The sequence below is a fragment of the Artemia franciscana genome, chromosome 10, assembly GCF_032884065.1.
Source record: "Artemia franciscana chromosome 10, ASM3288406v1, whole genome shotgun sequence".
Taxonomy (NCBI): domain Eukaryota; kingdom Metazoa; phylum Arthropoda; class Branchiopoda; order Anostraca; family Artemiidae; genus Artemia; species Artemia franciscana.
The window spans coordinates 16,114,142-16,127,965 of record NC_088872.1 but is presented as its reverse complement, the minus strand read 5'-3'; the positions used below and the strand labels follow the sequence as shown (position 1 = coordinate 16,127,965).

At 35.5% G+C, this 13,824-nt stretch overlaps 1 protein-coding gene across 2 annotated transcripts; it reads left to right on the top strand.

Moving 5' to 3' along the window:
- Positions 1-26: 26 nt before the first annotated feature.
- On the top strand, positions 27-13,554 carry LOC136031840 (uncharacterized). 2 transcript variants are annotated; one of them, XM_065711676.1, is made up of 3 exons: positions 1,461-1,579; positions 6,514-6,795; positions 11,800-12,068. In XM_065711676.1, the coding sequence occupies exons 1-3, from the start codon at positions 1,543-1,545 to the stop codon at positions 12,051-12,053; spliced, it is 573 nt and encodes a 190-aa protein (XP_065567748.1). In that variant the 5' UTR covers positions 1,461-1,542; the 3' UTR covers positions 12,054-12,068. The 2 variants fall into 2 exon arrangements, 1 of the variants encoding a protein (XP_065567748.1); XR_010618594.1 differs by lacking the exon at positions 6,514-6,795 and having other exon boundaries at positions 27-1,579; positions 11,800-13,554.
- The last annotated feature ends 270 nt before the right edge of the window (positions 13,555-13,824 follow it).

Sequence of the window (13,824 nt, the reverse complement as noted above, 5' to 3'; positions counted from 1 at the left end):
TATTCGAACAATCCCTGTGTCCCGGTCGTCATTTATGTATCCCGCCTGTGCCCCCGGCGTCCCCGTTGTAGTTGTGTCCCTGTGTCCCGGTCGTCATTTATATTCCCTGTGTCCCGGTCGTGATTTGTGTCCGGGTGTCCCAGTCTGTAATTTCTCTTTGAGGTTCCCGGTCGTCACTTATATTCCCTCTGTCTCGGTCGTCATTTGTGTCCCGGTCTGTAATTTCTCTTTGAGTGTTTTTTCTTTTAGTTTTTTTTTTTAGTTTTTTACCTTTTTTCTTTTTTCAGTTTTCTTTTTCTTCTTATTTTTCAGCGTCACTATGAAGTACATATCGACGAACCTTTGTTTTTTTAACTTAAATCTGGTAGGCATTGATGACCTTATCCAAGTCAAAATCCCAAACCCAATCATTCATCGCTATCATTTTCAGTTTTGATATGTTTTGACTCTCGCTGTCCAGGTGGATTTTCATCTAACTGCGCGGTTTTGCTTCTTTAGCCGCAAGCCTGTTTTCTTGCTGTTCTTGTGATTACTCGGAACGCTTTCTTTTCTTACTTTCTCTATCAGCAGCAAGTTTTTGGCATAAACTCTTTGAGCAGCTTCCTCGGCTGTTGCCATTGTAGGTTCTTCAGTCATTTTACAATTAAACATTTTTCCGTGAACAAATGTCTTAAATACCGTTAATGACGTCACCGTCAAAGCAAAAATGACGACAACTAATTTCATGACGTCAGTCAACACAGAAACATGACGTCACCTGATCCACAGACAGACACACAGACAGACAACTTATTTTTATATATATAGATATAGCCCAAGTATTATATTATTATGTTGTATAGCCCAAGTATTATCGATGCATCATCTCATGCAATTCGAGGTATAAAAACAGTGAACTACATTCGATCACATGCACTTGCGCATCGACAATTTAAGGATTTTCTGAAAGAATTAGATCCTGAATACGGTGACGTTGTGTACTTCAGTCGAGTCAAATAGTTAAGTCATGGAAGATGTTTACAGCCATTTTATCAGTTACCAGAAGAAATTCTCAATAATACTATCAGTATCTTGCATTATGTTGCTGTTGAACACAGAAAATTGCTATAAAAATTGCTTCGTCGCCCGATTAAAGTTGAATTTTTTCAACTCTGCGAAGTTGCTCAACGGAGCAACTAAAATTGCTCAAACTGGGAACTAAATTGCGGTGATGGGCGATTTTTGCTCCTGTGTGAACATGTGTGTGAACCCAGAGTTACGCCATCGCCGCAATATAGTTGCCAGTTTGAGCAATTTTAGTTGCTGGCCAGCGTGGTCGTGATGCATTTCCAAAGTGGCCCGCAAGATAATTTGGGTTGGCCACCCCTGCTCTAGGGTAGAGTCAGTTGAAGGTTGAACGTCCTGTGCTTTAACCCACAAAAAATATTGTCAAGCCCCATCGGTGGGCCATGTAGGGAAAGATCTAATCGATTATTTGTTTTTTTTAGAATAGACGCTAGAAAGGCCGGAGAATCCGATACAAAGAAACTAGAACAAGTGAATATGGATATGGAAACGATCCCACCATCTGGAAATCCCAGTAAGTTTTCATTATGAGTCATTTACTATTTTTTAATTTGGACTTACAGCTGCATCCGTGCGAATGTTTCAATAAGACTGTCGAGAGCTGTGGCGTAAATTCACAGAGATGAGGGGGGGGGGCAAAAATGTTATTTTTCAAAATCTAGGGGAGGGGCAATTTTGTGTTCCATTCATTTTATTCAATGAAAGCACAAAAAAGTCATTTTTCAATGGAAACACCTAAAAGATATTTTCAAAATATATGGGGGAGGCAAAAAAATCCAGTAGGTAGAGACTCTCCTGCTCTCCCTCTCAATTGACATTACATGCCAAGTGCAATAGTGAGTTCTGATTGCTGTTATAGTGATTATAGTGATATAGTGTTAATATAGCGTATAGTGTAGTGTATAAGTGTTATGCTGTTATAGTGCTGATATAGTGATTGCTGGTAAACCAAATTAAAAAATCATAGCAAAGAAGCTTAATAATGCAAAAAATTACAACGTGAATTATGAAAAGCGATGTAATACTTCTAAAACATGTTTTGCCTATCCTTTATGTCATTTTATTTATTAGCATTGTCTGAACGACCTACTTCCAGATGGTTTTAGAAGTCCACTAAATTTTCTTTTTTCAAATAACATTTAGCTGTCGGGTCACACTTGTTTATTACAATTGATAAGTATACAAATTTACTATTTTATCAAACTTAAATAGCTTGTCACATAAGTCATCCAACGTAGCGTCGCCAGTTTTATTTAAAAAAAAGAAAGGACAAAAGAATCATATTATTTACACAACAGTTGGAAATTCACAGAAATAGGAGATGAAATATAACCATTCTCAAAAGAGGAGGCAATTTCGATTTCCATTTCTTTGATGAAGAGTTGTACCCAAATTATTTTTAAGGAATGATTATACATTTTATTTTTAAAATGTGCTAAAAACGTCCCAGAAAATAATCTCTCTTTAATGATCTGTAAAATAACATAAATTGCTGTGAAAAAAAAAGTCAAAAATCGATTTGACCATTTTTTCCCACCAGAATCAAATAGTAAAATTAAATTGGGGATAGACCAAAAAGAAAAAAATGAGCAAAAGAGAAACATCCAGAAAGAGATAACTGTCTACTTTAATTGTGTTACAGCAATAAAAATGTTTTTAAATGAAGGCGTACCCGCACGTGGTTGTGCAATATCAAGGAAAAACAGTTAAAATAAATTACAGTCCAGCATGTTCATGTCGAACTTCAACTTCTGGCATTTTGCAGTGCCATTAGTGTATGTTTTGTTATAACTAAGATGTCTTGAAAAATGTTGAGCTCTTATTTAGATCAATTTATTTCGTCAAACTCAAAGACCTCAAAACTAAAGAGAATCTAATTTTTTAGGTATTTTACTCCCTTGATGATGTATCTTACGATTTTTTTATATTAAGGGAGTGTGCTTTTTCCCCTCCTCCCCGTCTAGGAGTATTCGTGTGTTAAACCTGTCGATTTTGAATTGCATTTGACATTCTTTTGCAAATTTATAGTCCATTACAAAAATTAATTGACAATGCGGTACCATAATTTACCTCTAATGCATTGATTATATTCTCATCATTCTTCAGAACTATTATTAAAAATAAATAATAAAGTCAAAGTAGCTATTTACCCCCCCCCAGCCAATGATGCTCATGTGTTAAGACTGTTCATTTAAAACTGTATTTTAGATTCTTACACAAATTTATGCCCAAACAGTTTCATGAATTGTCCTCTACTCCGAAAAACCGTGACCTAGAAGGGTGTTTTCTACATGTCTTGATAACCTCTCCCCTGAAGGCAGTGGCGGTGCTAGATTTTTCTAGGCTATATGCAATATCAATCTGCTGGACACTGATGACCATTGTTGCAAATCATGGAATCCAATCTGTGTCATTCTTTCAATTTAATCTTATTGTGTAGGTGTCTTACATACTTTACAGAGATGGCAGAGTATCAAACCATCCTTGTATTTTTGGGTTATGGCTTCACTAGAAATTGGGGCCCTGGGGGCACGGGGCCCTATGTGGCTGCACAGGTCACACATGCCCAACATCACCACTACAAACGTGAATATCAGTAACAAGTGTAATTACGAGATAAATGAATTATGACAACTATAAGAACCAAATAAAAAAAGTATGTTTCACCTGACAAAATAAAAATGATAATATAAAGAGTAAATAACCAAACAGAACCAAAATAAATTTCTAATGGGTTGATCATTTTCTGCTCTTTCTTCAGAAATATTATTAAAGGAACCAAAATGAAAATTCAGAATAGTCATTTTTGCCTCCCTTTCTCCCATTAACGCTACTGTGTCAAACCAGACCATTTAGAATTGCATCCGATATTCTTATAATAATTTATACTTAAACATTTAGAAAATGTTTAAAAAAGCTTATTTTTTCCAAAAAAAAAAATGCTGCATAAAAAATTACTTCTTTTAATATTTGATCATACGGGCTAATAGATAAATCGTGATGTCTTCGTAAGAACCAAACATAGGCTAATAGATAATACTCCACTTCATAAAATTAAAATGACCCATATGGTTCGGAAAAAAAAATTCGAGTGTTTTGATTATGTTCTGCTAGCTTGTGAAAAATATAAAACAGTTCGTAATAACGAACTGTAAGTAAGGAGCGACTCGGCTCAATAGTAACCGAAATTCTAAACAACGGAACTCTCATATCAATAGATACATCAAAAGAATCAGCTTATTATGCTGATTCCAAATATATAAAATTCATGAAGTTTTTGCGTTACGCATCAAAAGCTCCGACCCTAAGAAAATTTCCCGGATTTCTGAAATAGGAGGAAAACACCCCCTAGAATTAAATGAATCTTAATGGAAATCACACAATCAGATTTAGCGCACCAGAGAACCCTACTGCAGGATTTTTAAGCTCCTATCTGCAAAAATGTGGAATTTTGCTATTTCTGCTAGAAGACATATCATGGTTGCATGTTCATTAGTTTTTTTTTTTCTAAGGGGTGACTGTATCGAATTAATGGTGTTAGAAGATCCAGAGAGGGTGAATTTGAACAGAAATTAAAAGTTCTAGTGTCCTTTTTCAGTGACCAAAAATATTGGAGGGTAAGTGGGCCCCCTCCCACGCCCATTTCCCCCAAAATTATCTGATCAAAATTTTAAGATAACTGTTTTGTTCGGTATATTTGAAAAATCAAATAACTAGGTCTTTAGGTTTAAAATAACCCCCGCAGTCCGCGGGGAGAGGCCTGTAAGCTATGAAATTCGCCCATTGTTTACGTATAATATTTGTTATTGGGAAGTATACAGATTTTTTTTGGAGGAGGGGGGAAGAATGTTACACTGGGGGGATTTGACAGAATTACTATACGAAATTTCTTTTTCATTGTCTACATTTTTTTTCAAAAATGTTTCATGTGGAGATGTTCCGGTGGAAGTATCCAGGGGTTTTTTCCGTGTGTTTTGATTTACAAGAAATAATTTCCACGGAAGGGGCATTTCCGGAGTAATCGAGAAACCGGTTAGAGATTAAAGTCTTATTCAAATGAAAGAATGCTAAGAAGAATTTTCCAGGCGGAATTTTCCGCAAGCAATTTTACAGGGAGGGAAATTCTCAGCGAGGACGGAACTGTCTGGAGGCTATTTGACTGGGGGGGGGGTGCCCTTCACGTTGGATGAATTTTCCATGGAGGATTCCTTCGTAAGGGAGAGGGGTATATTTCATAGAGGATAAGCCAGATTTACCGGAATCATTTTAAAAAAACGAACACAAATTATTCCATAAATGAGGGGTTCCCCCCTCCTCAATACCTTGCGCTGAAGTTTGGCTGTTTGTCCCAATTTTTTAAGATCGTCTACTGAAACACAGGGTCATTTAGTTAGAATATGAAGTTTTTCTAAAAGTGCTAACAGCTTTAGCGTAAAGAGCAAGGTATTGAAGAGAGGCAACCCTTCATATACGGAAGAAATCTGCCAAAATAAATATTCACTTTGTTTTAATTTTTCATGTAGGGTGAACCGAATTTGAACCTGAATTAGTTGAAAAATATCCAGAAATTAAATGAAAAAACGAGTTTTTTAACTGAATGTAAGAAGCGACATTAAAACTTAAAACAGTTTAAAATTATAGCAGGGACACAAAAACGGTGAGCTTATGAGTCTGACCCCCTCCATCAGAATCCAATGATATTAAAAAATATATCATAAACATTGCAGGAAAGTGCCGTTTTAGGACTTAAAACTAGTCAATTTCGGTTGTTTAAAATAAATTGCCGAAATTGCAAGTGATTCATTAAAAAATATGGCAAAAGCAGCAATCCCAAAATTTGATTTTTGTTTCTTTCGTAATTAAACAAAAAAACATTTTTCTTTAATTGAAAGTAAGGAGCAATATTAAAACTTAAAACAAACAGAAATTATTCCGTATGTGAAAGGGGCTGCCCCCTCCTCAACACCCCGCTCTTTATACTAAAGTTTTAAAGCTTAAAGCTAAAGTTAATTGTTTTGAAAGTAGAGTTGTGACAAAGAGTCAAACTTTAGCGTAAAGAGTGACTCGTACTATTTTACTACTTTACAAAGATAGAGACATATGCTATAGCCTAGCCTTTTTTTCTTCTTTTTTTATTAACAGCACTTTATTAAGACATTCTACTGTTTGTTGAAAAATAAGGGACTGCATGGGTCTCGTTAAACGAGACCATGGAACGTCAGGATAATAGTCACTGTCTTTCTTTTTGCCAGAAACTCGAAAATTGCCAGATTTCTTATTATCTTGATCAATATTTTGAAAATATCGATGCTTTGAAAAATACAGACAGCTAAATAATTCGATGTTGCTTGATAATAATATATATATATATATATGTTGAACTCTGTGTCTTTAAAGCCAAATTTTTGCCAAAATTGCATATAAGATTAACAAATTACCCATGCGCAGGATCCTCGAGGTCAATTTTGAGAAGAAGAAATTCGGATAATCTTTGGCCTCCAGGTCGGTCATCCTCAAGAGACAAACCCCGAAATTCAAGCAGAGATCGCGAAATACCCAAGGTACCAAGACCCATCTCAGTTGATAGAATAGGTCGTAGTTCGTCTAGAGAGAGGCCTATTGGGACTTTTGGTGACGTACAAATTTCATGGCCACCAGAATATAATGCGCTAGTTGGCGCTACCGTTGTAAACATGGGAGCTCTACACAGTTCGCATGCATATACTCAAGGTATCTTGGAAACCAAAATATCACGCCTTGACACTGGATTGACATGAAGTCTGTCTTATGTTTAATGAGTTCGTGACATGCTTGACACATGATTGAATGAACCCTATGATTTCCATCTGTGTGCATGTTTTGTGCCGAGGGTGATATGATATCTTTTACCTCTTTTTTACCTCTGCGTGAAAGTATCTTGGTTGTTTCGTCTTCTTTGTACATGTTAATTCATTTCAAATCACTTTGAAATTACCCATTGTTTTAGCAGCTTTTAGAGTGTTATAGCTTAAAAATTACATCAGTCTGGTGGTATAAGTGTTTGTAGAAAGATGACAGGAGGGGTGGCTCCCCTCCTTAGGGTATTTGAAATTGTATATGCAGTTAGCTATATTTATTATTTAGTGAATAACCTTTTCCATAAAAAATAACCCTGATTTAGATCAAATGGTCATTTTGCAAGTCAATTTTATTTTAAAATTTTAGGGTCATTTGTTAATATAGAATTCTTGAATTCTGTATCCCAAGGTTTGCCGGATTTAAAGTTTAACAGATTTAACAAAATCGTTTTACATACATCACGGATTTAAACGAACGTAAATTATTATAAATAATAATGCAGAACTTTTTAAGAAAGTTACCGACGTTAATGGATTAGTGTTTGGATTTGCAGGTGCTCTAGGAAAGCTCTTGAAACTTCGAGATATTCTTAAGATCTCCAGAAATATTGTATCTATTGGAGATTGCCACCATCCATTGCTCTTGGAAGTCCACTCATCTCCTTTTGGTGGCAATAAGACGATTAAGCTGAATAAAATTTTTCTACCTCCCCGGGCAAAATTTCTCTATGACTAACCTCTTCCATCGGTGCTCAGTCTCCATGTTACCCACAAAAAAAAGGTTTGATTAATTAAAAAATAAATTAAACTTAGTTTACGTATTTTGTTTATAAGGGCTTAAGCTGAAGACAGGTCTGTTTTTCTGCCTTGATTTAATCTTCTAAGCATCTTAATGCAAAAATCCTATGGTGTAAACAAGTCTGTATCTAGGGGGATTAGTGGGTTGGATTAACCGCCCACCCAACAACTGGTAAAAATGTAATAAAAATAACACATTTTGATGTGTTTAAGATTTTTTACCCCCCCCCCGAAAGAATTCCTGGGTACGGCCTCGGGTGTCAATAAAGTTAATACATTTTTCCACAAAGTAGCCTATATACCTCAAAGCCCGTCTCGTTCACCGACAAATTGCACCTTATCGACTTAAAGCCATTTTTTAAACGGACAATTTAAACCGTTCAAATGTGGAGTTTTGAAGTAAATCAGTTAAATAATTTACTTTGATATGGAGAATCATCTTGCAACTTATTATCTTTTGTTTTTGTACATCTGTCTCAAATTAAACATTTTATTCAGTCAGAGAAATCTTTTTTTATTGGTTGAACTTTCTTAGAAAAGTTAAACAAATTTGAATGTTTTTTAGATTTAGTAAAGTATGCATTGTTACATGAAGAAAATAGTTCATTAAATTTTTGGACAACTTTGAAAACAAGATGAGGAAGACCCAACAGTGAAGATAACATATGAATCAAACTTCGAAAAGTTAAAACAATGAAAAGCTAACTGACGAAGTTCAGCTTTATCAAACAGTTCGTGGTAACGAACTGTAGTAAGGAGCGACCCGGCTCAATAGTAAACAAAACTCTAAAAAAGGGAATTTTGATGCTAAAAGAAACATCAAAAGAATCATATTTTTATGCTGATTTTAAATATATAAGTTTCATCAAATTTTGTCTTTGTCATCAAAAGATACGAGCCTGAGAAAATTTGACTTATTTTGGAAAATAGGGGGAAACACCACACCATCGCATTCAGCGTATTAGAGAACCCCACAGCGAAAATTGCAAGCTCCTATCTAAAAAAATGTGGAATTTCGTATTTTTCGCCAGAAGAAAGATCACGGGTGCGTGTTTATTTGTTTTTTTTTTCTTTTCCCCAGGGGTCATTGCATCGACCAAGTGGTCCTAGAATGTCGCAAGAGGGCTCATTCTAAAAGAATTAAAAAGTTCTAGTGTCCTTTTTAAGTGACCAAAAAATTGGAGGGCGCCTAGGCCCCCTCCCACACTCTTTTTTTCCCAAATTCAACGGATCAAAATTTTGAGATAGCCATTTTGTTCCGCATAGTCGAAAACTATAATAACTATGTCTTTGGGGATAACTTACTCCCCCACAGTCCCCGGGGGAGGGGCTGCAAGTTACAAACTTTGACCAGTGTTTACATACAGTAATGGTTATTGGGAAGTGTACAGACGTTTTCAGGTTTTTTTTTTTAGTTTAGGGGAGTTGAGGGGAATATGTCATGGGGGCAGAGAAATTCAATGAATTTTTCTTAAGGAATTGGGACCAAAATTAAGCTTAGTGTAAAGAGCAAGGTATTAGCGAGGGGACAAACCTCCTCATATACATAATAAAATATAAGAACGCAGAAGTTCGTTACGTAAGTTAGTTCTTAAGTTATGTATATTTTTTACTAATAAAAACGTTCGTTCAAAATTAAAAGTTCTAGTTGCCTTTTTAAGTAACCGAAAAATTGGTGGGCAACTAGACCTCCTCCTCCACCCCCTTTTTTCAAAATCGTCTGACCAAAACTAAGAGAAAGTTATTCAGCAAAAAAAAAAGAATTAATATGCAAATTTCATATGATAATTTATCTGCGGAGAGCCAAAATCAAACATGCATAAATTCAAAAACGCTCAGAAATTAAATAAAAAACTAGTTTTTTTTTAACTGAAAGTAAGGAGCGACATTAAAACTTAAAACGAACAGAAATTACTACGTGTATAAAAGGGGCTGTTCCCTTCTCAACGCCCCGCTCTTTACGCTAAAGTTTGTACTGTTTATTAAAGTAGAATTGAGAGAAAGATTCAAACTTTAGCGTAAAGAGCGGGGCGTTGAGAAGGGAACAGCCCCTTTCATACGCGTAGTAATTTCTGTTCGTTTTAAGTTTTAATGTCGCTCCTTACTTTCAGTTAAAAAAACTATTTTTTTTATTTAATTGAGGGGAGGGGGTTATGTGGGATGATCTCTCCTTGGAGGAATATGTCATGGGGGGGCAGAGAAATTCAATGATTTTTCTTAAGGAATTGGGACTAAAAGTAGAATACTACGTGTATAAAAGGGGCTGTTCCCTCCTCAACGCCCCGCTCTTTCCGCTAAAGTTTGTACTGTTTATTAAAGTAGAATTGAGAGAAAGATTCAAACTTTAGCGTAAAGAGCGGGGCGTTGAGAAGGGAACAGCCCCTTTCATACGCGTAGTAATTTCTGTTCGTTTTAAGTTTTAATGTCGCTCCTTACTTTCAGTTAAAAAAACTAGTTCTTTTATTATTTAATTGTCTTTAAGATAATATATTTAATATCGAACACTATGAAATTTTGGATCTTTCGATCTGCAGGCTTGTTTTAAGGTGATAGGAAATTAATTTCAGATTGTAAAAACAAGTGATAGCCTTTTCTGAATTACCTGTATCGAAATTGATCGAGATGAGATGTCTGTGAGATTACAACTCTAAGTTGTATATTTAATACGAAAGGTATAAGTCTAGGAGCCATATCCCTGGCTTTATCCTTCTCTTAAAGCAATTACAAAAAGTCAAATGTATAGTTTTTGCTGGACATCGATGGAACTATCATAATCTTACTTCCTTCTGTCTGTTGTTTTTTTTGCTAACAATTTAACTTGATTAAGTTACGACTACAGATTCTGATTATCATGAATACTTGATTAAGTTAATCATTCATTTCGTGTCTCTGGTCCAGTTTCCTTACAGTGCACATGATTGGTTCCATCCATATCAGATCCTAAACCTTTTTGCTTGTGTCTCTTGCATTTTCTTAAAGTACTAAGAACAGTGAAAATGACATTGGGTTGCTTGGTTTGGTCAAACGAAACCTGACATACTCATGATGTTTTAAAAATTAGAATAAAAATGGGAATTCATGTTTTAATTTAAAAAGCTTCATTATGCAGTTTCTGAAAATAGTGGATATCAAATTAAAAAAAAGATACTCTAGTGAGAAATCAGCAAAATATAAGATAAAACAATGGCATTAAGCACCTTTGGCTTTTGTAGCTTCCCTTTGAAGGTGTAACTGTCTTTTGAAATCGCCACATTGCTATTCGATTATTCAACTATTCGATTTAATTCGAATACTCGAGTTCGATATTCGAGTTCTTTCGATTCGCTTGTTTGTTCTTGAGGCTCAGCGTAGCAAAACTGTTGAAAATTTGATGCTACCCCAAAAACTCCAAAAATTCGGGAACAATCTTAGTAAATCGGGGTTTCCGGGTATGAATAGATCTAAGATGGGTTCAGAGGGCAAGCAATGTTTTTATTTGACATCCTTGATACTTTAACACCGCAACGGTTGAAAATATCAAGTACTCTCATTTTATCATAAAAGAAGGGCTTTAACGAACTTATTAATATGTGCATATATAAATGGGATGGTTAAGTAGTTCCTATTGGCTAAGATTTTCATGTTTACCTATATAGTGCTCCTCGTATAAAAATAAACCCTCCCATACCTCTCTAAAGTTTCGTGTCAATATAAGGAACCCTTAAAGTAGATCCCTGTAGAATCCCAGTAGATCCCTTGAAGCTGCAAATTCTTTAATTTTCATTGAAACAAAAGTTTTTTTTAGAATCAGTTGCCTAAATTTACAAAATATTAGGGGGGAGGGTGCAATCTCTATGTCTAAAAGGAAGCCCTAGTGGTTCAAAATAGCCAAAACCCAAGAGTGGGGAGAGCTAAGCAAAAACGCCTGTAACTTATAACGCCGGTAACTTATATTCTATTGATGACAATACACCGTTCTTTACAGCACGTTTAGGTTTACTTAATTTAATGGTACTTAAAAGATTTTAATACTGTATATCTTGTGGTTTCCATTAGCTCTCTCAAAGTGCGAATGATTGGTTTACTTCTTGTCAAGTTAAAAGCCCCTTATTTTATATAGCAAGGAAAGTTGCATGGCCTCCAAAGTCACCCCACACTAGTTTTGATCATGGTGAATCTTTGGTGAGACGAAGCATGTCTCCAGTCCAAGCAGTGAAAGTCCCTCCACCAGTGCCACGAAAGCCAGGAAAAATCCAGGTACTATTCTTTTTCACAACTATAGGCGTAGATTGTATATTATATATGACGTTGACCAGAGACAATTTATTTTTCTTTGTGGTTTGGCTAAGACTAAAGAGTTTTCGAGGTGCGTAGAAGGAGAGATTGTGTAGAGCACTCGTTTTTGAGGCATTTGAGGAATATGGAAGGGGGGCAAGACGCATTTTTTCAATTTTTACAATTAAATTAAAAAAAGAAAAAGAAATGCTTCAATGAAAATACCCTCCCCCCAAAAAAAAAGCATTTTAAAAACCTATGGTGGCAAAAAAGTCTATCCTCCGCCCTCCAATTTATGAAACTGATTTTTAACTAACTGTGGAGCAAATCTGCAATATAATTTTCCTAATCTTGAATGCCTAGCACTATACGAAGTATGAAACGACGTTTCATTCTTCTATATTTTTTAAAACACTCGGTAGCCATATTAGAACTTCGTAGGCCCAACTTGTAGAACTTATCATCCCTGGCAAAAAAGCCTATTGTTTGTTGTCGTGACTGCATTTCCATTCTATTGTTTTGAATCTCAAACTATTCGAGTTCGAACAATTGCGTTTGAGTTTCTGCAATGCGTGAGTCAATAAGAATTTTGTTAGGTGGGTGGATATTATAACCTCTCTTAAAATCCGACCAATTTATTGCTTTTTCTAAGGAAGGGAGGATGACTGCAGAAACAGCTGGACTCCGGAGGAAAATGTGACACAATAAGGTACCTGTCAAAGTCAGCCGCAAAAAGACACTTTCATGTCTTTACAGGGTTCCTAAATGTATGACTTTCTTAATTAAATTTTCTTGGCGCGTATGCTTAATATTTTATTCTATATGTCACCAAGATTGTTTCTCTTGGCGCTGGCTGGACTGCCTGGCAGAGGTTTTTGTTGTTGCAATGGATTTCACCTTAATTTACAAGATTAGCTAACGTACATTATTATTATTATTTATTTCATCCACACTATATTTTTTTCAAGTATTAAGTACTATTATTATGTTAACGTAGTGTTTCATTTAAGTGTTTTATGATGATCGGTCTCAAAGTTTATGTTATTTGTGTCTTTCGTTTATGTTATTGTACTGTGTTCATGGCTGAATATTTGACTTTAAAATACAGCTATCTATCTATCTATACAAGAGTATAAAAGGTGAAGTAACACTTAGAAAATATATAGGAAACAAAAATAGCAAACACTGGTAAGAACGCACTAATAGAGCAACATATACAAAAAAACAAAAGAGAGGAAAAGACTCAAAGCTGAAATAACCTAATTAACCGTTGATGTGGAGAAATACGGATGCAAGCTGTATTTAGAACTGTATTTAGAGCTGTATCTGACAAGCATAGAGTGGTCGCAAAAAAGCTGAGTAGAGCTTGGCTAACGCACGTCTGTTATACTTCTCTCTGTTAGCATATGCTAATATGACTTTTTATTATTTGTCACTGTGTGCTGGCGCAAGCTTGGGATACTGTTAATAATAGAAATACTTAGCCACTGGAAAGAATCTACGAGGCATATAGAAAAAGCCTTACACAGAAGAGGAGAACTAGAAATATGTGGTGTATTAAGTAGAATATCCCTTTTTCTACCTCAAAATTTTTTTATCTAGCGACATTGGGGGGAGTTTGGGGGGGGGGCTAAAATCATGGAAAACGCTTAGAGTGGAGGGATCGGGATGAAACTTGGTGGGAAAAAACATCAAAAGTCTTAGATACGTGATTGACATAATTGTAACGGATCCGTTCTATGTGGGGGAATCGGGGGGGGGGGGGGGGTGGTAGTGTTAATTCTGAAAAATTACAAAAAATGACGTATTTTTAACTTACAAAGGAGTGATCGGATCTTCATGAAACTTCATATTTAGAAGGACCTCGTAA